General features: G+C 41.0%; 2 protein-coding genes across 2 annotated transcripts; one reads left to right on the forward strand and one right to left on the reverse strand.

The window, feature by feature from the left end:
- Positions 1–4,047: 4,047 nt before the first annotated feature.
- On the reverse strand, positions 4,048–8,468 carry LOC141333837 (uncharacterized). The gene is made up of 2 exons (XM_073838986.1): positions 8,332–8,468; positions 4,048–5,942 (listed from the first exon to the last, which is right to left on the reverse strand). The coding sequence occupies exons 1-2, from the start codon at positions 8,435–8,437 to the stop codon at positions 4,270–4,272; spliced, it is 1,779 nt and encodes a 592-aa protein (XP_073695087.1). The 5' UTR covers positions 8,438–8,468; the 3' UTR covers positions 4,048–4,269.
- Positions 8,469–14,104: 5,636 nt separating this feature from the next.
- On the forward strand, positions 14,105–20,861 carry LOC141333894 (tripartite motif-containing protein 16-like). The gene is made up of 6 exons (XM_073839055.1): positions 14,105–14,698; positions 16,842–16,937; positions 17,059–17,292; positions 19,750–19,909; positions 20,007–20,054; positions 20,139–20,861. The coding sequence occupies exons 1-6, from the start codon at positions 14,120–14,122 to the stop codon at positions 20,660–20,662; spliced, it is 1,641 nt and encodes a 546-aa protein (XP_073695156.1). The 5' UTR covers positions 14,105–14,119; the 3' UTR covers positions 20,663–20,861.
- Positions 20,862–27,413: the final 6,552 nt, after the last annotated feature.

Consider the following 27,413-nt stretch of genomic DNA (forward strand, 5'->3'; position numbering starts at 1 on the left):
TTCTTAAAAGGTTAGTTCACCCAAAAATCAAAAATTCTGTTACTCACACTCATGTTCATCTTTGGAACACAAAATAAGATATTTTTGATGAAATCCAAGAGGTCTCTGATCCTCCCATAGAAAGCAAGGGTACTACCATGTTCAAGGCCAAGAAAAGTACCAAGATGATCGACAAAATAGTTCATGTGACATCAGTGGTTCAACTGTAAATTTTCACTTTATCTACATATTCCCACAATTTATAACATTTCTTAAGATAGAAATTTAGAGCATTTCAATAGTATTCTGCTATAATAAAAAAAAAAGTTTAAAAAGGGGCAAATATAAGACTTTAAATATTAGTATCGTAACTTGCAGTGTAAATTAAAATAATTATTGGACCCATAACTGTCAAATAAACATTTGTTTTATTATTTTACTGAATAAAGTTACATATTTATATTTTCAGTAAAGTTAAAGGAAAGTAAAAGTCAAAGCTTTAATTATTAGAAATAATGCCCCACAAAGAGCCCTTCATTTTCAGGATTGTTTCAGGATTGGACTCTTGCTACTGCGGTCTGGTCCAGTGTCTTCATAGGAAATAGATAAGTCTACAAGACCAGAGAGTAAGGCTCAATCCCAATTCTACCCCTTAGCCCTACACTTAGCCCTACCCCTCCGTTTGGCGCGTTCACGTGAAGGGGTAGGGGTGTCTCATTTCTCTTTTGGTTGGAGGGGTAGGGGTAAGGGGAAGGGCCAGATAGCCCTCCAAACGAAGATTTTTCAGGACCTCACTTCAAACGAAGGGCTAAGAGAAATTTCCAACATGGCTGCTCACTCGAGCGAGCAGACTCGTAAATATAAGTAATTTTTGCCTTTAATAAGGATTTTCATGACAATGTTTCATTATATGTATATTACCTTCAATCTTGTGTTTGTGTTTATGGTGTTGTTTTGTAAATAAACGTTTGCAAAAAAATCGCTAAAGTTTGCTAGCAGATAGCACTGATTGCACGATATTACAAAAGATATTTTTATGTCATATACACTTGACTGCATGTTAGAAACATGAAAGACCAGTGGCACGGCAATTTGCAACGGTTGTGTAGTGGAGGGTGTACGCAGGTAACATATACGGTGTATACACACTTACACTTTTTAAATCCCCTCTGATGCGCATTATTCAGTAGTGTCCTGCATTCGCCAAAATCATGGCAGTCCACCACATCCAGTCATGTGAATAAATGTAAATATTCGCTCAAAACACCCAATAAAGGCAGTGATGATGCAGTCAGGACCGTGGAGCTGGCTTGCTTTGAAATGTATTTAATGATTGCGCCTAATGCGCCCGCTCACCGCACCAGTAATTTAAATCAGTACATAATAATAAAATACGATACCTTACAAATAAAAAGAAGCTGATTTTTACGATCAGAAATTTATTAAACCAGTGAACCCCTGTAAACATTTTAATCCAAGGATCCAGAAAACGAATGCGTTCACAAAAACGAAATTCACAAATGAAGCATATATACTTCTCCAGGCACCACTACACTGATTAGCAATTTGCCGCGCATGTGATAATGCGTTGTTTGTTTTGCTTACGGCCACATGTGAATGAACGGTGCGTACACCGTACATTTGTACTTTTTGAAACATGACAACATTTTGACATCTTGGAATGAGTGATAAACATCTGCGCATGTCCTCTGACGTAACATTAGGAGCTAGCGACAACGTATGATGACGTATCACAGTGTTGTAGTGGTGTCCCATTTCTTAGGGGAAATATTTTAGCCCTTCCCCTTTACACTTTGTTTCAAGGGACAAGGGGAAGGGGCGAGGGGTAGGCGAAGGGGTAGAAAATAGAATTGGGATTGGGCCTAAGAGCTGACACACACAAACATAATTTTTTCTCTGTCATTTATAAAGTGTCCTAGAGTAACAAACTAATAACAAATTTATTTTTATTTCCACAGACCTAATGATGTTCCATGACTGATGGTGAAGGATGCCACTGACCATGTCATTAAAGGGGTCATTGGGTGCCACATGCACTTTTACAAGCTGTTTGAACTGAAATGTGTGTTGGGAGTGTGTTTACACAACCACCTTAGAATGACAAAGATCCACCCAGTAGTTTTCTTTTAAGTAAAATAATTCGCCTCTTCTCATATCAAGCCGTTCTCAGATGCCTGTCGTTGTGGCGTAACACCGACAGAGGCCGCTCTTGCGATAGTTGGTAGACAGTAGTGTTTTAGCATAGACCCAACCAGAGTCAAAAGTAAACTGACGGCACTGAGGGAATGTGGCTGCCGATCTCCCTTAATGGGTTCATGTTTACGCAAATCATTTCTCACCATACTGCTTTAAAAACAAGGGTCAGTAAAAAGCAGTTTTTGCGAAGCTGCTGCTGCTGAAAAATGGATCTGTAACTATTCATGTTCCTGCTTCATCTTCACCAGAAAAAGTGAGTGTAATTTCTTTTTATATGAATCTTTGCTAATCGCCTTTAAAATAATGTGCTAAAGTTAGCGCGTTTCACGATGAATGCAGATAAAGTGTAACTTACACTCTCAGAGAACATGGTTATATCGTCTTCTCTATGTACGTTACATCCGTCTCAATATATTTCCTAATCGCACGTTTATAATGAACAATGCATTAAGGTGATTGTCTATTTTCAAACTGTGTACGTTGTAGTAAAACTACATTAAGCTTAGCTTTTTAACGCTAGATGGTTTAAAGCATGTCTTAATGATTAAGATGTCATGTACAATTATTTTAAATCATTTTGGATCAGTTATAACTGCATTAAGAATGGTAACGTTAACGCAATATGCAATAATGTTTACAGCCCGCAACTGCATATGAGTACAGACCAGAACACTCACATTTATGTATTTCAATATTAGGACGGGGTAAGTTATGTTAACCGATCACATTTTGCTCTCATTCAATCAGCTATACCTCAGTAAACACATCACATTCATCTCTATACCTCAGTAAACATATCACGTTCGTATCACTACCCTGACATACCCTTATACGAAGATAAATCAAAGTGACATTAAGTTTACAAACCATTCAGACACGTCCAGTATAAGCCGTAATTGCCGAACTTCTTTGAGTGTGTCATCTTGTTTCAGTTCCAACTCCCGATTTTTAATTACATTTTAAATGGATGGGGTTGTACAATGTCTTCAAAGCCCCCCCAGTGCCATTTTCCCCAAACTATACAACTATACCCCCAACTGTTGTCTAGGCAACACCCCGTGTGCTATGTAATGATACGCCCCACAGAACTGAGGGGCGGGGTGAGCAAAGGTTCATAAAATTTAAAGGGCCAGGTACTGATATCCCTTGCTGAGAACAAAGGCATTTTTTACCAAGTAAAATGAGTGGTTTTTTACACTACCATAGAGAATTTTGAATCAAAGTATATTACAAACTTTTCATTAGGACCCTAAAGAATCATATTAACTTGTGGAAAATAGGCATCCGATAACCCCTTTAAGGTGAGATGCATCAAGCCCAACAGATGTTTCAATTTGCAGAGTTTCTACGTAGATAGCTAGCTATTTGAATAAGACTACCTCCAATCCATTGTGTCAGCGTGCTCTCTAACATTTCAAGAGCCATGTACAGAAAAAGAGCTGTTTTAGACAAGGTAAAAATGGTATTGTTTTACACAACAAATAATGTATTTCAGCCAAATTAAAGACATTTAAAGACCCTTAAGCAGGGCTGCCCAACCCTGTTCCTGGAGATCTACCTACCTGCAGACTTTAGTTCCAGCCCTGCTCCAACACAGCTGTCTGTAATTATCAAGTGCTAACTAAGAGATTAATTAGCTGGTTCAGGTGTGTTCGATCAGGGTTGGAGCTGAACTTTGTGGGATGGTAGATCTCCAGGATCAAGGTTTGGCACCCCTGCCCCTAAAGAATCATACCGACCTGTGGAAAATGGGCATCTGATGTCCCCTTTAAAGTTTAGACTGAAAACATGTTTACCTGTGCATTTTCTTACTAAAGATCAATCAAATAATGCAGTTGATGTTTATTTCATTCCCCTTATATCATTTTATTGACAATCTTTCAGTGACAAGTCTTATTTTACTAAAGTTTGATCCCAAGGTACTAATACATGAAAAGGAGTGGCTCTATACAAGCAAAATTAGAGGGCATCTACTGCAAATTGAGATGGTCAGATTTGGAGTTTATCAGAGGAGTTCATGTATACATGACAAAAGAAAATAAAGTCTGAATTGAAAGGATATGAAAGAAATGGTCATCCGATCTGGCCCACATGGCTACGGTGTGAACGGAGCTTTAATTTCAGACAGATCTGTATTTTCTGGTGCCATTTGAAACTGCTAAACCATTTAAACCTTTTACCACACAAGAAACACAAATAGCGTCTCACATCTGTGTGACTTTTCAGGTGTATCCTTAAGTGTAACGGCAAAATAAATTTTTTATGACACTGATCACAATTAAAATGTTCCCTGTTTCCATTTCTACTTTTTGTAAAACCTTTGTTACACGGCAGTTTCTTTCCAGAATGTGTTTGCAAATGACGTTTCAGTTCTCCTTGATATGTGAAACGCTTTTTACACCGAGGGCATGAGTAAGGCTTTTCTCCAGTGTGAATTCTCATGTGAGTCTTAAGGCTCACTTTACGATTAAAACACCTTCCACAGTCCTGGCATTTAAAAGGCTTCTCTCCAGTGTGAATGATCAGGTGAGTCTTTAGATTTCCTTTTTGTGAGAAGCTCTTCCCACATTGTTTGCATATATAAGGCCGTTCTCCAGTGTGATCTCTCAAGTGGTAATCAAGAGATGGTTTATAAGTGAAGCGCATTTCACACTTAGGGCATGCGTAAGGCTTCTCTCCAGTGTGAAGTCTCATGTGAGCCTTAAGGCTTATTTTATGACTGAAACCTTTTCCACACTGCTGGCATTTGATAATTTTCTCACCAGAGTGAATTACTACATGCCTGTTTAGGCGTTTTATGCTTGTGTAACTTTTTCCACACTGCTCACATATAAAACAGTTCTGTCTTGAGTGAATCTTCCTGTGTTGACAAAGGGTTACTCTAAGTCTGAAACTCTTTCCACACTCATCACATGTGAACGGCTTCTCTCCAGTGTGAATATTTATGTGATACTTAAGGTTTAGTTCTCGTGTGAAGCTCTTCCCACACTGTTTGCAGATGTAAGGACTCTCTCCAGTGTGAGTTGTCATGTGGGCATTAAGGGCTGCTTTATATCTGAAATTAATTCTACACTGAACGCATGTGTAAGGCTTCTCTCCAGTGTGAAGTCTCATGTGATTTTTGAGGTTTGCTTTTTGACTGAAAGTCTTTCCACACTCATGACATTTAAATCGGCTCTCTTTAGAGTGAATTCCCATATGGAAAGTGAGGGTTACTTTACGTTTGAATTTCTTTCCACACTGATCACATGTGAATGGCTTCTCTCCAGTGTGTATGTTCATGTGATACCTAAGGTTTAATACTGTTGTGAAGCTCTTTCCACACTGTTGACAAGTGTAAGGCTTCTCTCCGGTGTGAACTCTCATATGCCGTTTAAGGCTTCCTTTTTGAGTGAAACTTTTCCCACACTGTTGGCAGGTGAAAGTATTTTCTCCAGTGTGAATATTCAAGTGGAGTTTAAGGTTTGCTTTTTGAGTAAAACTTTTTCCACACTGCGGGCAGGTGAAAGGTTTCTCTCCAGTGTGAATTCTCATGTGGACACTGAGGATTTGTTTTTGATTGAAAGTCTTTCCACACTGATGGCAGGTGTAACATTTGGTAGATTCTCCATTTAGAGCTCTTTTTCCTGATGAAGTCTTTTCTGTCTCTCTGGATTTTTCTCCAATGATGAAATCAGGTTTCAGGTACTGATTTTTCTCTTCCAATTCATTCAGCTCTTGACTCTCCTCTTTCAGTGTCTTCAGATCTAAAGTGAAAAAATACAAGTTAACCCCAGTTTAATAGCACAACGCAACAGACTTCAAAACCAACATGAAAGCATTCAAGCCTCAAAGTCGACAACATGATTGCTAGAATCCTATGTGCAATCTCTTGTAATACCATTTGTGACCCTGGACCACAAAACCAGTCAAAACCATAATCTGAAAGCTGAATTAATAAGCTTTATATTGATGTATGGGTTTGTTAGGACAATATTTGGCTGAGATACAACTACTACTTGGAATCTGAGGGTGCAAAAAATCTAAATATTGAGAAAATCGCCTTTAAAGTTGTCAAATTAATTAATATTATGCATATTACTAATGAAAAATTAAGTTTTGATTTATATACAGTAGGAAATTTACTAAATGTCTTCATTAAACATTTTACTTAATATCCTAATGATTTTGCATGAAAGAAAAATCGATAATTTTGACCCACACAAAGTATTTTTGGCTATTGCTACAAACAGGGTCACATTTATCAAACATAGCTTAACCCAGGAGAACTGGGGCCTATACAATATATATATTAGTTTAGTTTGTGACAACATTAAGGCACCATGAAAGTGGTTTTAACAGTGTTTATTTAGTGAAAAAACATTATTTAGTGGGGAACAAATTAATGTCTAGCACTAAATCTGGTAAAATGTTACACATAGCTATTTGTATTGTTAAAAAAAAAACATTCATGGAAAAACGAAAGGTTTATAAATATATACTGTAAACCTAACAGACATTTCTTTTAAATGTGTAGCAGATTTTTAAAAGAGGCAATAACATATCATAGATAGGACAAAACAAATACAGTGTGGCACAAAAACACATTTCGAAAACTTAACTTAGTGATTACTTTTTGAATGTGCAGAGACTTTCAACCACCATAACAAAAAATGTTCATGAAGCAAATCGCCTACCCTGCCATTAAAGAACACTTATTATTTACTGCCTTTAAAGAACACTTTAAGTTCCTCTTTAATATCACTAAACCAAGTTTTTTAAATTAAACGGTCTAATTTAAATCCTAAACTGCTCATGCTGCATGTAGCATCTTTGTTTGAATTGTGATGAAAATACAGCAGCTGCCTATCATTTTGAATGGAAACAGCACAAACAAACCCTTAGTTTGTTTATATAAAGAGATAATTTATTATATTTATTTGTATATTTATTTTGTTTGATTTGAGATTTGCTTTTTTGTTATTTGTCATTTTAATTTCACAAAGAAATGTGCAACGTTTTGTCTGAAAATAATGGCACCTTTTATTTTGTTGTATCAATATATATATATATATATAAAACTCACAATATTTTCAGTTTGCCTGTAAACAAAGACATGTTTACAAGAAATTGTTTGACACAGTGAGTGCTTTTGAGGGTTTCAAAAACTTTTAACAATGATTACTTTTAATAGTATGCCCAAGTAAAATATATTTTCTATACGGTTGCATAATTAAGTTTTTTTTTTTTAAATCATTATCAGAAATAAATAATGGGTTTTATGCTACACAAAATAATTGTTTTGCTTAGGCTACTTTTCTGTGCTAGTTTTCAGATTTATTTAGCATTTGATTGACATATCACAACTTGCTAGAAGAAGCTTCTCTGGTGCACTTAAAGTAGTTGTTTAATTTCAGAACAAAAATGTATAGATAATGTACTCACCCCATCCAAGATGTTCTTGTCTTTCTTTCTTCAGTCGTAAGGAAATTATGTTTTTTGAGGAAAACATTTCAGGAATTCTATACCATATAATGGACTTCTATGGTGCCTCCGAGTTTGAACTTCCAAAATGCAGCTTCTAATGGCTCTAAACCATTACAGCTGAGGAAAGAAGGGTCTTATTTAGCAAAACGATGGGTTTTTTATAAAAAAAGACAATTTATATACTTTTTAACCTCAAATGCTCGTCTTGTCTAGCTCGGCAAGACGAGCGTTTGAGATTAAAAGGTATATAAATTGTAGATGTTTTTAGAAAATAACTGATCATTTCGCTAGATAAGGCACTTATTCCTTGGCTGGGATCATTTAGAGTCCTTTGAGGCTGCATTTAAACTGCATTTTGAAAGTTCAAACTCGAGGGCACCATAGAAGTCCATTATATGGAGAGAAATCCTGAAATGTTTTCCTCAAAAAACACCATTTCTTTACGACTGAAGAAAGAAAGACATGAACATCTTAGATGACAAGGGGGTGAGTCCATTATCTTTAAATTTTTGTTCTGAAAGTGAGCTACTCCTTTAAAGGCAGCATTGTATTCGGTTGATCATTTAATTTTAACAAGTCTGCCCACATGAGGCAACCTGCTCCACGTCAAAAACAAATCAGTTTAATTAGCTTACTCATATAACATTCTTCAAAAATATAGAAACTAACCTGTTTGCTCTTCAGTATCTTCTTGTTTCACTGTAAATGTTTCTTCAATCCTCACGTCTTCACTCTCCTCTTTAATAAACGCCATCTTTATAATAGTGTGTTGCATGGATATCAGTTGCTTCACCAGGTGTTTTTCGGTTTATCTGGACATATTTATGAGAAAAATGAACAGAAAAACAGATAGTTAATAGTCTCTAATTGACCTTATTAGCCAAGACCTCCTAAAATGACATCTAAATTACATACATATACTGTATTCCACTTTCATGAAAACATTTACAATTGGTTCGTAAAACTTCTTGTTTGTGTTTTACCAGCAGATGACTTCAGTGTTTGGTGGGTCGAAAATACTTTTGCAAAGCAAATTTGTTTAATTTGTTCAAAGTTTGGAAAGCTGCATTTCTCGTATCACCATTTGCCAGTGACCGATTTCGTGTTTATGATTAACATAAAAGACAAACTAAGACGCGACTGGTCGGTTTCTCTCAAAAACAGCGTTTATTAATCTTACATAAAGCATTAGAGTACTGCATTCAATAATAATTAAGGTACTTAACTAGTACTAGAAAAAGCACAAAATGAAATTAACGCTTTGTATTGATTCAAACATTTAAAAACTTGAAAGCGCAGACCTTCCTTCAGCCTGATCGCAGTCGCAACTAGGCGCGACGCAGCCTTATAACGTCACATCGCCAGAAACAAAATAAAAGTCAGGTTCACACGTTCAAGTCACAAAAAGGGTTTAGATATCTGCATTCATAAAACACATACAAATGATACGATCTGCGATGCCGACATGAAAGATTCTGCATTAATGCATAAAAACAAAATGTATTTACAAAATGTCATTTATGTGTAATTTAAATATGTATGTCGCACTGCTTGTAAACATGAATTTTTATAATATGTAGTATGTCCGACAGAATAGTGGTTTGCTCATGTCATGGCTCTGAGAGGTTTGTAGGGTTAGCTGCTTTAAAAACCACTTTGGAAATGTTTTGGAATTTTCAGGCCGTTTTAGACGTTTACTTATGTTTTGCAATAATTTATTTATCTTGGTTAATAACAATATAATGATATAAAGAAAAACTGATGTTTTTTTTTTCAATTGATTAGAACAACATATTAATATAGACCGAATATTTTTACACACAAATTCATGATACAGAAATGAATTAAAACATTTTGGTTTTCTATGCTGTTCATTTAAATGTGTTGTTTTTTCTGACATTAAACCTATGTTGTAAATTATTGTAAATAGTACTTTGAGTAATGTATAAAACGATTTGTTTTAATGTAAAAACAGCGCTACAAAAACGCAACTATTGCCTCACATACTGGTTGTCTTATTGTTTGTGGGCTTTGTGTTGGGTGATGGCTAATTTGTTATAATACACAAGAGAGCTTAGTACACAGATTGTTGCCTTACCTCCAAGCCATGCTGGCTGGGTTTTTGGCCCCGGTAAATAAATGACCCTTTTCACCCCTCATTTTATTAAATTGAGCTGTCTTATTGCTCCCTAAAAGCAATCGAAATATTAGAAGTAGTTTTGCCTCAGACCATCCAACAAATGAAGCCACACAGTGGTAACAATTTTAGTTTAAGTTCAAGTTTTTAAAGAAAAACCCCTGGCTTTTAACACTTGTTCTGGTAGGTATTTGAGTAAATTAAAACACAATACTTACAGTGAGAGAAACTTTTGCCACCAACAAAGAAATTATTAGTCTATAATTTTAATGGTAGGTTTATTTGAACAGTGATAGACAAAATAACAACAACAACAAAAATCCAGAAAAATGCATTTCTAAAAGGTTATAAATTGATTTGCATTTAATGAGTGAGGTAAGTATTTGACCCCTTCACAAAACATGACTTAGTACTTGGTGGCAAAACCCTTGATGGCAATCACAGAGGTCAAATGTTTGTTGTAGTTGGCCACCAGGTTTGCACACATCTCAGGTGGGTTTTTGTCCCACTCCTCTTTGCAGATCCTCTCCAAGTCATTAAGGTTTTGAAGCTGACATTTGGCAACTCAAACCCTCAGCTCCATTCACAGATTTCCTATGGGATTAAGGTCTATACTGGCCAATTCTTTGGTGCCTTGGCTGCAGGGGCGCCGCTAAGGGGGGGTAAGTTAGGACAATTCGGTGTCCGCTTGCTCTGTCCCCGAGGAGGTGGGGACTCCTCGCTCTGTTCCTGACGCGGCCGTGACCGCGCTCTCTGTTCCGGACGCGGCGGTGACCGCGCTCTCTGTTCCTGACGCGGCCGTGACCGCCCTCTCTGTTCCTGACGTGGCCGTGACCGCGCTCTCTGTTCCGGATGCGGCGGTGACCGCGCTCTCTGTTCCTGACGTGGCCGTGACCGCGCTCTCTGTTCCTGATGCGGCGGTGACCGCGCTCTCTGTTCCTGACGCGGCGGTGACCGCGCTCTCTGTTCCGGACGCGGCGGTGACCGCGCTCTCTGTTCCGGGCGCGGCCGTGACCGCGCTCTCTGTTCCGGACGCGGCGGTGACCGCGTTCTCTGTTCCGGACGCGGCGGTGACCGCGTTCTCTGTTCCGGACGCGGCGGTGACCGTGTTCTCTGTTCCGGACGCGGCGGTGACCGCGCTCTCTGTTCCTGACGCGGCGGTGACCGCGCTCTCTGTTCCGGACGCGGCCGTGACCGCGCTCTCTGTTCCGGACGCGGCCGTGACCGCGCTCTCTGTTCCTGACGCGGAGGTGACCGCGCTCTCTGTTCCTGACGCGGCCGTGACCGCCCTCTCTGTTCCTGACGCGGAGGTGACCGCCCTCTCTGTTCCTCTCTGTTCCTGCCCTCTCTGTTCCTGACGCGGCCGTGACCGCCCTCTCTGTTCCTGACGCGGAGATGACCGCGCTCTCTGTTCCTGACGCGGAGGTGACCACCCTCTCTGTTCCTCTCTGTTCCTGCCCTCTCTGTTCCTGACGCGGCCGTGACCGCGCTCTCTGTTCCTGACGCGGAGGTGACCGCGCTCTCTGTTCCTGACGCGGCCGTGACCGCCCTCTCTGTTCCTGACGCGGAGGTGACCGCCCTCTCTGTTCCTCTCTGTTCCTGCCCTCTCTGTTCCTGACGCGGCCGTGACCGCCCTCTCTGTTCCTGACGCGGAGATGACCGCGCTCTCTGTTCCCGGACGCGGCGGTGACCTGACGCGGTGTTCCTGACGCGGAGGTGACCGCGCTCTCTGTTCCTGACGCGGCCGTGACCGCCCTCTCTGTTCCTGACGCGGAGGTGACCGCCCTCTCTGTTCCTCTCTGTTCCTGCCCTCTCTGTTCCTGACGCGGCCGTGACCGCCCTCTCTGTTCCTGACGCGGAGATGACCGCGCTCTCTGTTCCTGACGCGGAGGTGACCACCCTCTCTGTTCCTCTCTGTTCCTGCCCTCTCTGTTCCTGACGCGGCCGTGACCGCGCTCTCTGTTCCTGACGCGGAGGTGACCGCGCTCTCTGTTCCTGACGCGGCCGTGACCGCCCTCTCTGTTCCTGACGCGGAGGTGACCGCCCTCTCTGTTCCTCTCTGTTCCTGCCCTCTCTGTTCCTGACGCGGCCGTGACCGCCCTCTCTGTTCCTGACGCGGAGATGACCGCGCTCTCTGTTCCCGGACGCGGCGGTGACCGCGCTCTCTGTTCCTGACGCGGCCGTGACCGCCCTCTCTGTTCCTGACGCGGAGGTGACCGCGCTCTCTGTTCCGGACGCGGCGGTGACCGCGCTCTCTATTCCTGACGCGGCGGTGACCGCGCTCTCTGTTCCGGATGCGGCGGTACCCTCTGATGTTCCTCAGGCGGCGAGGCCAGCTCACGTTCCTCTGGTGGCGAGGCCAGCTCACGTTCCTCCGCTGCACGATCCTGGCCCGCCATCCCTCCCCCTGATTCACCTTCCCCCGTTCCTCCTCCCTCCAGACTGTTTTTGGCCTCAGGGAACGTCTGGGAGCCGTTCCGTAGGGGAGGGGTAGTGTCACGATCTGGGCTGTGGGGTTTTCCCTCAGCCACCTGAGGTCGCTGTTCCCTGCACTGCACTTCCTAATTGTTATCACCTGTCTAGATGTCATTATCACTTGTTACACTTAACACCTGCTCACTATTAACGACTAAAAGAACTCTCATTCCCCACTACTCATTCTGTCTGCATTGTCTTCTGTCCTGTCATGTCAACTCTGTGTTCCTGAACCCAAGCTCTAGATCGTGTTCTCTGTTCTGTTTATTTTGTGTTTCAGTTTTGTGCCGTTCTTGGCTTTTTGTTGCGTTTTGTTTATTTAATAAAATAATCTCTTACCTGCACCTGGACCCATACCTCGTTTTCTATTCCGTGACAGGTTCTCACCCAAGATTTGATGGTACATGACCTTGTCCATCGTACCTTTGATGCGGTGCAGTTGTCCTGTCCCCTTAGCAGAAAAACATCCCCAAAGCACAATGTTTCCACCTTCATGTTTGATGGTGGGGATGGTGTTCTTGGGGTCATAGGCAGCATTCCTCCTCCTCCAAACATGGCGAGTTAAGTTGATGCTAAAGAGCTAGATTTTGGTATCGTCTGACCACAACACTTTCACCCAGTTCTCCTCTGAATCTTTCAGATGTTCATTGGCAAACTTCAGATGGGCCTCTACATGTGCTTTCTTGTGCTAGCTGGCGCTGCAGGATTTCAGTCCTGAGGTGAGATCTTGCATGGAGCCCCAGACAGAGGAAGATTGACAGTTAATTTGTGTTTCTTCCATTTGCGAATAATCGCATCTGTTGTCACCTTCTCACCAAACTGCTTGGAAATCATCTAGTAGCCCATTCCAGCCTTGTGTAGGTCTACAATCTTGTCCCTGACATCCTTGGACAGCTCTTTGGTCTTGGCCATGGTGGAGAGTTTGAAATCCGATCGATTGATTGCTTCTGTGAACAGGTGTCTTTTATACAGATAACAAGCTGAGATTAGGAGCACTCCCTTTAAGAGGGAGTCAGATATCTTGCTGATGGATAGGGGATCAAATACTTATTTCACTCATTAAAATGCAAATCAATTTACAAAAAAATACAACTTTTTTAACATGCATTTTTCTGGATTTATTTGTTGTTATTCTGTCTCTCACTGTTCAAATAAACACCATTACAATGATAGATTGATCATTTCTTTGTCAGTGGGCAAACGTACAAAATCAGCAGGGGATCAAATATTTTTTTCCCTCACTGTAAATGTGAATTTCTCAATCGCCACAGAACTCTCACCCGCTAGGTTCTTTAAATACAAACTCCGTCAACACCTGTGCACAGTTTATTCTGGGACAGGGTAGACTGCGAAAGGTTAATCTGTTGTATACCCTTAATTAAACAGGATGTAAAATCCACCTTAAGTTAAACTTCTTATCTGAAAACTAAAACTATTATTTGCATACAGATGAAAACAGGTTGATATAATAAAAAAAGATAATTAAAAAAAAACATATTGGCATGAAAGGGCGACATACAGCCTTGTAATACAGTCTTGGTAATGTTAAAGTGCCCCTATTTTGGATTATGAAAGGTTCATATTTTGGTTTTGGGAGTCCCCAACAACAGGTTGACATGCATGCAATGTCTTGCTTCTGTGTATCTCTTATTCTTTGAGTGTCTGTTTGAGACTGACATCTAGTGGACATTTTATTATATGTGACTTCACAGATTTGGCGTCAAACCAGTTTTATGCATCACAGAAACAGCACTAGGAAACAGGAAATGAGTTTAAGGAAGTGATTTTTAAGTGTAGTTGAGCTGTTGTGTGTTTGCCTGTTTCTCTCTGTTTACATGCAGTAAAATGGCAGAAGCCAGAATTTCAGTGGATCAAAATGAGTTTATCTGTCCAGTGTGTTTGGAACTCCTGAAGAATCCAGTGGCAATTCCATGTGGACACAGTTACTGTAAGAGCTGTATTACAGGCTGCTGGGATCAGGAGGACCAGATGAAAATCTACAGCTGCCCTCAGTGCAGACAGACCTTCAGTCCAAGACCTGCTTTAGCTAAAAACACCATCTTGGCTGAAGTGGTGGAAAAACTGAAAAAGACTAATCTTCCTGGTGACTGCTATGCTGGAGCTGGAGATGTGCAGTGTGACGTCTGTACTGGAAGAAAATATAAAGCGGTGAAGTCCTGTCTGGTGTGTCTGAACTCTTACTGTCAAAATCATCTTGAACAACATGAGAGTTTCTTTAAAGAAAAGAGACACAATTTGACTGATGCCATTGGACAACTGCAGGAGATGATCTGTCGTGAACATGATAAACAACTAGAAATGTACTGTATCACTGACCAACAATGCATTTGTATACTGTGTCCAAAATATGAGCATAAAAACCACAACACTGCATCAGCTGCAGCACAGAGAACAGAGAAACAGGTATGAATTTAAGGGAGTTAGTAAAAAGAATAAAAGTAATTCAATATAGAAATATTATGGTTTTTTAACATTTATGACTGTTATAGCACCAGCTGTGGTTCGATCTCTTTAAAACTTTGCATGCTTGCTTAGAATCACCTGTCGCATGTGCTCAGCAGGTTTTGTGAAGTTTTGAGTTTTCCTTTAGGCTTTATAAGATTTTGGGTAAATTTGGACATGCTCCTTTTCTAAACAACCCCATTATAGCTTTCCCAAGGGTAATTTTTTAAGGGTAAACATTTGTTTTGATAATTATTGACCTAGAGAGTACAGAGAATTGTACCGCAGTTTTTTTTTTTCAAGAGCGAAAAACCTAAGACTAGTGTGCAAAAGTAGTTTTTTTTTACATCTTCTCAATCATTTAACAAAATATTTGATTGACAGCAGTGGTTTTAGAGGCAAAGTTGCCTGGAATGAGGAGTTCTATTATATGTTACCCACAAATCGGACAATGTACAATAATGTACAATAATTCATGCCCTTGTAAAATGCGATTTTGCCTCCAGAGAATGTTTCTGCACTGGTTTGGTTCCGATCGGGCGAAAAACCTAGTACTAGTTTGCAAAAGTAGGTTTTTTTAAAAAAAATCCAAAATACGCAAAAGTTCGCAAAAAATACTCTAAAATTTTAGAGTATCACTCAACCTGATGTTCTTCCAATCTCGAATCAGTCACAATAGATACAAGGAGGACATGGTTGATTCTGAGAGAGCTATATACTGCCCTCCAAAGACAAAGCGCAGTAACTACACATTTGGTCAAAATAGAGTTAAAGGATTAGTTCACTTTCATAACAACAATGCACAGATAATTTACTCACCAACTTGTCATCCAAGATGTTCATGTCTTTCTTTCCTCAGTCGTAAAGAAATTATGTTTTTTTTGAGGAAAACATTTCAGGATTTCTCTCTTTATAATGGATATGGATGGTGCCCCGAAGTTTGAACTTCCAAAATGCAGTTTAAATGCAGCTTCAAAAGGCTCTAAACTATCCCAGTCGAGGAGGAAGGGTCTTATCCAGTGAAACGATCAGTTATTTTCGAAACAAATTGACAGTTTATATACTTTTTAACCTCAAATTCTCGTCTTGTCTCATCTCTGCGCAGCCTGTGTGATTCAGGTAAATACAGTTAGGGTATGTCTAAAAACTCCCATCTCGTTCTCTTCCCTAACTTCAAAATCACCTTCACTGCAAAAGTACCGACATAGTGTTTACAAAGTGAACATACAAAGAAACTCAAATGCCCTTTACAAAAAAAGGGTAAAAACAGCATTATAGGATGATTTTGACATTGAAGACATAAACGAGATGGGAGTTTTTCAACATACCCTAACTGCATAGACCCGGATTCTGCTGAGTATACATTCACTGCGCAGAGACGAGACAAGGCGAGCATTTGAGGTTAAAAAGTATATAAATTGTCAATTTGTTTCGAAAATAACCGATCGTTTCGCTAGATAAGACCCTTCCTCCTCGGCTGGGATCGTTTAGAGCATTTTGAAGCTGTATGTAAAGTGCATTTAAACTGCATTTTGGAAGTTCAAACTTCGGGGCGCCATCCATATCCATTATAAAGAGAGAAATCCTGAAATGTTTTCCTCAAAAAAAACATAATTTCTTTACGACTGAGGAAAGAAAGACATGAAGATCTTGGATGACAAGGGGGTGAGTACATTATCTGTACATTGTTGTTATGAAAGTGAACTAATCCTTTAAGGCTTAAAATGGGCTTTGTGACAACTCCTGGTTCAATTTTTACCTGTTTCAGAGAAAGAGAGTGTCAAAACTGCAGTAACTACAAAATCCAAACTAATACCATATGTGGTGTAGAAACTTTAAAGGCATTTTTCTCAGTTTCAGTGTGGGTGTAGTTACTGCATTTTGCCTTTGTAGGGCAGTATAGTAAGCTGAAAAAGAAAAATCTGTTTGTTCTTGACTTATATCTAGCCAATGATGAAATACTACTGACACATTTTATGTTAATTTATAATCTCATTTCAGAAAGAAAAATATCTCACCATCAATATTGGATTTATATCAGTTGTTCCCAATATGATTTCATGATAGTAGTTTTAATATTTACTGTTATTTATTTGCCCTCTAGAAACAATTAGAGGACATGCAGAAAACCGTCCATCAGAAAATCCAGCAGAGAAAGAATGGTCTTAAGCAGCTGAGAGAGGCTGTGGTGTCTCATAAGGTGAGTGCAGAGAAAAAGAAACATTTAAGAGGTCTCAGTTAGAACTCTCATCCAGTGAAGCTCTTTCAGTCCCACTGAAGCCTAATGTGTGTGTGATTGTGATATGTTTCCTATATAACAGCACTCTGCTAAGACAGCAGTGGAGGAAAGTGAGAAGATCTTTACTGAGCTTGTCCACTCTATTGAGAGAATCTGCTCTGAGGTCACACAGCAGATAAGAGATCAGGAAAAGGCTGCAGTGAGTCGAGCTGAAGGACAAATGAAGCGACTGGAGCAGGAGATTGCTGATCTTAAGAGGAGAGACACTGAACTGGAGAAGCTTTCACAAACACAGAATCACATACATTTCCTTCAGGTAACAGATCTAGAAGGAAAAGAAAGTGAATTTAAGCAAGATCCTGCTATGATAGGAGACCCAAATATACATTCTTTGATAGCAGAATGAGCAGTTGACTTGAATATTTAAAGGGATAGTTCACCCAAAAATGAAACTTTGATGTTTTTTTGCTTACCCCCAGGGCATCCAAGATGTAGGTGACTTTGTTTCTTCAGTAGAACACAAAGAAAGATTCTTAATGGCTACATTGCCAGAGCACATTGATGTGTCACGTGCCGGCTGTTGTGAACACGCTCAATACAGTTGAACGTTGAGGTGAATCAGAGTTAAATAATGATATAAATACTGTTCAGTTTCTTGCACAGACTGAAACACCTCAATGTATCGTCACGAGCCGCAGGGTTTCATTTGGTTTTGTCTGTGTATGTTTTTTTACTCTCAAAGATTTGGTGCCCATTGACTGCCATTATATGACTAATAGACCGCAACGGTTTGAGTTAAAAATATTTGTGTTCTACTGAAGAAACAAAGTCACTTACATCTTGGATGCCCTGGGGGTAAGCAGATAAACATTAAATTTCCATTTTTGGGTGAACTATCCCTTTAACTGTTTGACTATAAACGTTATATATAGTTATATATAAATGACTGCTTTTCCATCGTAAATCTACCCTGTTGCACTTCAAAAAATGCTTTTCTTACTTAGATTTTTTTGTCTTGTTTCCAAAATATCTAAAAATTCTTAAATCAAGAAGGATTTTCTAGATGAGTAAAACATTTTCTTGTTTTAAGAAAAAAAACAAGTCAAAATTAAGTAATTAAGAGTTTTTGCTTAGAACAAGCAAACTAATCTGTCAATGACAGAAACAGAAAACAAGATTATTTTTGTCACCCCATTGGAAGATTATTTTATTTGTTTTAAGCAAAAAAGCAATTAATTTTGTCTTGTTTTTTTTTTCTGAAAACAAGACAATATTTTTTACTCTTCTTGAAAATCATTCTTGATTTAAGAATTTTTAGATATTTTGTCTGGAAACAAAATGTAAGACGTCAGAATATCTTTTTTTGCAGTGTGAAAAAAGCAGCATATGGAGGTTAGGTATGTTAGCTGCTTAGGACCAGCTAAGGACCAGCTTAAACCAGCAGCAATGCTTCAAAAAATACAGTGGTGTGAAAAAGTGTTGGCCCCCTTAATGTTTTTTTTGCCACACTTTAATGTTTCAGTTCATCAAACAAATTTAAATATTAATCAAAGATAACATAAGTAAATATAACATGCAGTTTTTAAATGAAGGGAAAAAAATCCAAAGTTAAGGTCAGTGTTCATGACTCCACCATAAGTAAGAGACTGGGCAAAAATGGCCTTCATGGCAGAGTTCCAAGACGAAAACCGCTGCTGAGCAAAAAGAACATAAAGGCTCATCTCAGTTTTGCAAGAACACATATTGATGATCCTCAAGACTTTTGGGAAAATACTCTGTGGACTGATGAGACAAAAGTTGAACCTTTTGGAAGGTGTGTGTCCCATTACATCTGGCGTAAAAGTAACACAGCAGTTCAGAAAAAGAACGTCATACCAACAATATGGTGGTGGTGGTGGTAGAGTGATGGTCTGGGGCTGTTTTGCTGCTTCTGGACCTGGAAGACTTGCTGTGATAAATGGAACCATGAATTCAGCTGTCTACCAAAAAATCCTGAAGGACAATGTCCGGCCAACTGTTTCTGACCTCAAGCTGAAGCGAACTTGGATTCTGCAGCAGAACACACCAGCAAATCCATCTCTGAATGGCTGAAGAAAAACAAAATAAAGATTTTGGAGTGGCCTAGTCAAAGTCCTGACATGAATCTTATTGAGATGCTGTGGCATGACCTTAAAAAGGTGGTTTGTACTCAAAAACCCTCCAGTGTGGCTGAATTACAACAATTCTGCCAAGATGAGTGGCAAACGCAAACGCTTGATTGCAGTTGTTGCTGCTAAGGGTGGCCCAACCAGTTATTAAGTTTAGGGGGGGCAAATACATTTTCACACAGGGCCATGTGGGTTTGGATTGTTGTGTTGACTTGTGTTACCTTTGATTAATATTTAAATTTGTTTGAAGATCTGAAAAAATAAAGTGTGACAAACATGCAAAATAAAAAAATCAGGAAGGGGGCCAACACTTTTTCACACCACTGTACCTAAACAGCTTATGCTGGTTGTTTCAACAGGGTACTTACTTGTGCACTGTGATGTGCAGATCACTGATGTGCTTGGCCTGTTACTTGGACATTTATGTTTCATCTAAACTATTTTCTAAACATATAGTGTAAGTAGCAAATGTTAAAATGTGTAACTTCAATGTCATATAGTGAAGATTAGAAGAATGTAGATGATGCTATAAAAGTGCTGGATTGAGATGAGTTACTGAAGGTAAATCATGTCAACAGGAGCCACACAAATCAGATTTTTTTTTTTCTGTTTTCTGTTTCCTATAGAGTTTCCAGTCTTTCTCAGCACCTCTCGAATCTACAGACATACCCATAATTCCCTTTAGTTCTCTCTTTTCTTTTGACGGTGTAAGAAAATCTGTCTGTCATTTTAAAGACAAACTAGAGGATGTCTGCAAGAAGGAGCTCAAAAAGATCTCTGAAAGAGGTAAAGATTTGCGGGTCAATCTGAATATCTTATTAGAAAAAATGTCTTTCTCTTGACATGACAGTGATATTGTTCGTGTCTGTGGATTTCCATATAGTCATATCCACCAACATGATTCCCTGGACCAGGAATGACTTCCTTCAATGTAAGTCACTAAGTAAACAATCATACATTAAAAGACAAAACAGATTTATAATTGCTCATTCTTATACACTTTTTTCTCCATTAGATTCCCATCAGCTCACTCTGGATACAAACACGATGAATGAATTCCTCTGTCTGTCTGAGAGTAATAGAGTGATTACAGTTACTGACACAGAGCAGCCATATCCTGATCATCCTGACAGATTTGATTTGTGTCAGGTGATGTGTAGAGATACTGTGTGTGGACGCTGTTACTGGGAGCTTGAGTGGAGTGGGAAGTGTGTGTGTCTGTCAGTATCATATAAGAGCATAAGCAGGAAGGGAGAGGGGGTTGAGTGTGTGTTTGGAGGTAATGATCAGTCTTGGAGTTTGTTCTGCTCTCCATCCAGATGCTCATTCTGGCATAATAACTCACAGACTGTTCTCCCTGTGTCCAGCAGTAAAATAGGAGTGTATGTGGATCACAGTGCAGGGACTCTGTCCTTCTACAGCGTCTCTGACACAATGAGCCTCATCCACACAGTCCAGACCACATTCACTCAGCCGCTCTATCCGGGGTTGTGGATTTATTATGGGTCATCAGTAAAACTGTGTGATATATCAGAATAGATTCTATAGAACTAATACCGGCGGAAAATGTAAAGCTGCGATTTTCTAGGCCGATAAGATTAGGAACTACACTCCCATTCCGGTGTAATAGTCAAGGAAGTTTGCTGCAGTAACATGGCTGAAGCAGGCGCAGTAATATCACGCAGCACATGTGCAAATGCTAACCTAGCTGGGAACTAATTTCAGGCGCTGTGTGATATTACTGTTCCTGCTTCGGCCATATTACTGCAGCATATTTCCTTGACTATTACACCGCAAGAAAATCGCAACTTTGCATTTTCCGCCGGTTTTAGTACACAATAACTACAGAAGTGTCAGATTTTAAATAGCACAAATAAAACTCGTTGGTTGTTTTTGAACGCGATGCTATTGGTCTAATAGGATTCAATGAACTATGCTAAAAGTGATATCGCCAGAACAGGAGAACAGCCGAATGGATTTCAAGGGGTAAAAATCAACTGATTAACTCGGGGGGAGTTGGAGAATGAGCCTATTCCCAAAAAAGTGTTCCTTTAAGATTAAATTTCATATTTGACATCACCAATGAAATCTGACAATAACTGCCTCATAAGTATTGTTGCTTGTGCTCCAATAGCATTAAAAAAAGCTTATTTTTCAGGCTACAGATTTTTTACTAATCAATAATGATTGGCTGTTCCATTATGAAGGCGGGGCTTCGCGGCCTTAATGAGCATTGCATTTTTCCCCATTCAAAACTATACGAGTGACATGTCTTGGGTATTCTATAGTCTTTGGTGGTGTTGAAATTTGTTATAATCTTAAAAAATTCATAATCTTAATTCGAGTGCTGAAGGATTTTGAAAGTCTGAGTAATCAGTGTTGAGTAGCCTACTATCGTTTGGTTAACCATGCCTGCTTTAAATGTTTGAAAATGATTAACAGTTTAGAAAGTCAATAAAAAAGATGTTTAAATTGAGAAAAGTAAGCAAAAAGTTAATCAAATGTAACCACCCTTGTGAAAAACCCCCCCAGCTAAAACCAGCCTAGGCTGGTTGGCTGGTTTTAGCTGGTCAGCAGGCTGGTTTTAGAGGGATTTTGGCCACTTTTACAGCCTGGTCAGGCTGGGAAAACACCAGCTACTTCCAGCTTAAACCAGCTGATACCAGCCAACCAGCCTAGGCTGGTTTTAGATGTTTTTTCAGTTACATTACTTTACAGGCCCGTCGCCAAGGACATGACGCCCCCTGCACATGACCACGAGTTAACTTACTTTTGAGAACAAAAAACATTGATCTAGCATTGAATACTGCCAAACAAATCATAGCTCTAAAGGAGCGCTAATCTCTACAATGGTAAACTAATATGAAGCTAATAAATAATCGTTTCCGTAACCTTTTTATGCACATTTTGCGCATAAATTCTAAAAATGCGCGTAAAAACTTATGTGCCAAGTAGGATAACATTCTTATCCGGTAAGAAAACATGCACATAAACTCGATGGAAACACTTTTACCTAATACATTCCTTGATGCGCATCAAAAATTTGACATGTGACTTTGCAATGTGATAGCATAACTGGACCAACCAACGGACCGATCTCATTGCACAGCATCTTAAATTCAAGTTCCGTCATTTTAAAATGCTTGAGGAATGTCTCAAAGTGCTTCGTTATAATAAACTCCCAGAACTGTTTTCCCAAACAGCCGGCTCTGAAATAAGATGACTGCATTTCGTCTGCGCCAAGTGTGCCGTAGGTGTCCTGAAAAGTGAAGCCAAAAGTTTTCGATCGCCCCCCGGTGGCTGGCTGCAGTATAGGTCATAAACCCCGCCCTCTCCATGTAATCTAATGGGACGTGAGCCAAACTAAATAATCGATTTACACGGCAAATAATTTTTTTCCAAAGGTGATTTCCATTGTGTGAGGTAGTTCTTATAATGCTGATTCATGCTCAGGTATTCGTTTTTCTAAAAAGTTTGCTTTTAAGTAGTTATTTGATGCTATAAAAACGGGGTGTGGTATAATGATTGTGATCGTGCGATTGGGTCTGCGGGAGTTTGGGCGGGACTTTGACACCGCGGCTCCGCCTCACGACACTACTGCGCATGCTCTGGCTCCAAATGACGTAATTTCCCCCAAGATGGTAGCGGCCATATTGAGCTGTTTTGGCTTCACTTTTCTATAGTGGAAAGAAGCGGAGACGCGTTGTCCATCTTTTTTAGTCTATGGTCTGCGCGCTCTGAAGCTCGTAATTTATTGTATACAAGAATGATCATAGGCTATAGCCTACTGTGCCTCCTCCTACTGCAGAACATTTATTTTTGCTTCGTGATATTTAGCGCAAGTTAATCAGGAAGTGACAATTTTGTTCTCTTCAACTCACTGGATGGTAACATTGCTTTATTCGCAAATGTTTTATGCTATATTGTAATTTTGCGCATAAGATTAATTAACTTTGGATGGAAACATACTGGCGTAGCAAGCAGGCGGGCACGCACTGCGCATGGGATTCTGTGAGGGAGAAAACCAAAATAAAAAAGGGTATAAAAAATAAAATAAATAGTCCTAAACGAAATCTGTTTCACTAAAGTAATTCTTATCAAAACCAAAACTGTGCGACATGTCTACACTGAGTTCTGGTTCATTTAGTGACCGCACAGCAAGCTCAAGGAAACAGGCTGAAAGCCCACACTTTTTCTTTATTTTACGAAAGCTGTTTTTATAGTGAGTGCCAATAGAAGTTAACCTTTTACAGTTCGGAATAATGTCTTATTCTTATCTGTGACCAAAAATGACATATTTTATGTTTGGTTCCGGTCAGGGGCGCCGCTAAGGGGGGGTAAGTTAGGACAATTCTAAGGGCCCACGCCTTTTAGGGGCCCCCAGAGATCTGCTTTTGTGTGGTAGGGGGTGCCCAATCTCATAATTTGTCAAAGGGCCCAAAATTGCGAGCGGTGCCCCTGGTTCCGGTATAAGGAAAAAAATCTAAGCGATCGTGCTGGAGCCTCTAGATGTGGAAAATATTTGTATTCTTGCCGAAAGATGCATAGGTGCATTTCAGTTTCTCTTTAAATTCGTATGGTTAGACTTTTGTATGGTGTTTATAACGAATGCCATTATAATTTGTGATTGATTTCATAATGTTTATATATAAATTTGTACTATAATCTTGTAGCTGCTCATATTTTTTATGTTCGTCTGTCTGAATAGGCTACCATAAAATTTAAAGGATTTGTCGACAACAACTGTTTTTTTCTCTCAATACAATTTTGTCTGATATGTATAGCAGTTTTTTAATTCATGCAGCAAGTGTTTTAAAATTAGTAAGTATGTAAATACGTTTTTAAACTTCACATGCTTTGAAGGAACTTTTAACTATAACTTTTTGGGTAGTTTAATGTAAAAACATTGTCATGAATTCGTTGTAAATTACAAAATTCATTGTTATAGGCCTATATGGAAGAATATTGTTTTAGCAAAGTATATAGTCGCATATAACATTATAGTGATGTATTGATAAATATTAGACAGTGCATATGTTAACCAGAGGTTGCGTTAGACTTCCACATTGTCTGTCATTTTGACGGACAGGGTCGTAAAAATTCCGTCATAATCTATTATTATCCGTCATTTTAATTTTCATATTTTAATTATAATAACACATTTAATTGCTTTTATTTTTGTTCACATTTTCATTTTTAATCATGAATCTACAAGGCGATCATACTGTATAGTTCTCTTACAAGAGGGAACGAGTACTGCGTAAGAAGTATCTTACGCTAGGGGAAAATCCTTTTCTGCGAGATATTGAAGCCAAAAATTATCCTTAATTTTGAAATAATGTAAAGCGCGTTGCAGCAGCATACAGACATAGGCGAAACAGCTTGCACGCCTATTGGCTGCTCTGCGGCAACTGCAGCAGCCTATTAGAGCGAGGCCTGACGCGACGCCAGATCCAATGGGGGCATTTCGCGCCCTTTGCGTCGCTTCGCGCCCTTTTCGTAGCTTCCCGCCTAAAAGGGCGTGGTCTAGACCTATAAATATCGCTCATAGGCAGCTATTATCTGATTTTTCATCCTTCAAGCGAAGCACACGCATCGCTGGAGCCGGATAAGAAGCCGCCGTTTGACTGCAAGCATCTCAGCGGGACGAGCCACTGAAGCTGCTGGCCACGCCGCCTTCCGTGCATTCCTGCTGCGCTTTCCGGCGCCTATATCCTTTATAATCTACAGTGTGTGTCGCCGCTGCGATACACACTGTTTCTCTAAAAAGAGCAAAGCGTCTTTTTAAAGATGCCTTCATACGGCTCGTGCAGATGCCAATGGTGACTCTGAGGACTTGCCTTGCCTTCTTCACTGAGACTGCTCCCCCGCCCGCCGCGGTGTAGCGCCGTAAAAAGCGCCGTGCCCAGCGGGCCCCGGACACTTCCCCCAGCCGACAAATCTCGCAGGTTCGCCCGCCTGCTTCATCGACCTCGTCAGCCTCTGTTCCGGACGTAAAGCGGCCGCTGTCTGCCACCGCTTCCATCGACGCCGCTGACGAGGGGGGCCATGAAGGAGGAAGAGGTTTCTGATTCTGATTTCCGTTTCCCGCCAAAGCAGGAACGCGCATGCTGCTCAGAAGAGGCGATAGCAGCCCACTTATGTCTGCCCTCCGCTGGACGGCGTGCTAACTCGGCCCTCCCCTCTAAAGCTTGCCGTCAGACGTCAAACCTGCTTCGCCGCGCTTTCGCCGCCGCCTAGCCGCGTCAGCGCTGCGTAACATGGTCTCTCACTGTTGCTGAGAGGCACCCGTGGTTAACGCTTTCTGACGTTTTTCTCGTCTGGCCGCCGCCCCGCCAGACGCGGCCCGCGGCCCAGGATTGAGTTGAAACCTGAGCCTCCGAAATCGTCCTAGCACAACTGGGAAAACGACGGTGTACGAGTCCCGCTGTTGCCGGACCCCCACCAAAGTTATTCGCTCGTCCAGTTCCAGGAAATGTGACTGTTCCAGTGTTTTCTGCAGCCAACAAACCGGCTCCGTCGCCCGTTTGCCTGCACACAAAAGTCGTTCCCACGGCTACACAGATAAACCCCCAATAAAGTGTATTGTCTGGTGTCCCGGCCACGGCCGATGGTGTTTCATGTGTCGTAAGAATGCCCACTAACCAGTGCTCATCTCTAACGTTACACACAAGCACAGCGCACATAAAATCGACACAGATCGATTGCGCTTCACAACCGGCCACGGCCGATGGTGTTTCACGTGTAAGAATGCCCACTGCAGTGCTCATCTCTACACACAAGCACAGCGCACTTAAAATCGACACAGATCGATTGCGCTTCACAACCGGCCACGGCCGATGGTGTTTCACGTGTAAGAATGCCCACTAGCAGTGCTCATCTCTACACACAAGCACAGCGCACATAAAATCGACTCAGATCGATTGCGCTTCACACGTGGTAACTATGCCCGCTTCACAGTGGCCACAGACACCACATTATGCACGTCAAACGGTTTCTGTGAAAACGAAACCAAAAGTGCATTCGCTCTACGCAGGCGAACGTTGTTTGGAGTGTGTTAAATGTGCCCGCTGCCCCACAGCCACATCCACACACAGACATAATAGTTCCCGCTATCAGCGTGCCCCATGCCTCAAATATCACGAGCACGTTTTGCATGAAATCAGCGTGCATTCGCTCCATGCAAGCGAACGATGTTTGGAGTGTGTTAAATGTGACTGTTCCAGTGTTTGCTGCAGCCAACAAGCCGGTTCTGTCGCCCGCTTGCCTGCACACAAAGGTTGTTTTCACGGCTACCCAGATAAACCCCCAATAGAGTGTATTTTCTGGAGTCCCGGCCACGGCCGATGGTGTTTCACGTGTAGTCAAAAATGCCCACTCCTCCAGTGCTCATTTCTACACACAAGCACAACCTGTCATACAGACCCTGCGAACATAAAATCGGCTCAGATCGATTGCGCTTCACAGTGCCCACAGACATCACATTATGCACGTCAAAAGGTTTCTGTACAAACGAAACTAACGTGTATGCAGGCGAACGGTGTTTGCAGTGTGTTAAATGTGCCTGTTGCGACACAACCACATACACACACAGACATAATAGTTCCCGCTATCAGCGTGCCCCACGCCCCGAATGTCACGAGCACGTCTCTGGTGCCACAGCATACCGAAACCACTCCGTTAATGAAAGAACGGAGCGCGCTTCGTATTCAGCCTCTAGCTATTCATGCAAACGCATTGGAAAAGCTTCCAGGGGTCTCGAAATGGGTGCTGGACATTATAAAAGGAGGCTATTCGCTACAGTTTCACCGACGTCCGCGCCGCTATACAGCGCGCGTCGAGACCACAATGCAGACAGAAGCAGCACACCTGCTTCGAGCCGAAGTGGCGAAACTATTGAGCAAAGGGGTCATAGAGCCCCTTTCTCAAGCTCAAAGCGAAGGGAGGCTGTACAGCAGATATTTCCTGGTACCGAAAAAAGACGGGGGTCACAGACCCATATTAGATCTAAGGCAACTGAACAAAGCGTTGGTGAAGCGTCGGTTCAGGATGCTCACGACCAGAAAAATCCTCGCGCAAGTTCGCCAAGGAGACTGGTTCGTGTCAGTGGATCTGAAAGACGCGTATTTTCAAATACAGATAGCGTCACGTCACAGGCGATCTTTGAGACTCGCCTTCGAGGGCCAGGCATATCAGTACACAGTCCTGCCGTTCGGTTTGTCCCAGGCACCCCGTACATTACGAAGTGCATGGACTCAGCGCTCGTTCCTCTCAGACTGAAAGGCGTGCG

This window comes from Garra rufa, chromosome 4, assembly GCF_049309525.1.
Source record: "Garra rufa chromosome 4, GarRuf1.0, whole genome shotgun sequence".
Lineage (NCBI taxonomy): Eukaryota > Metazoa > Chordata > Actinopteri > Cypriniformes > Cyprinidae > Garra > Garra rufa.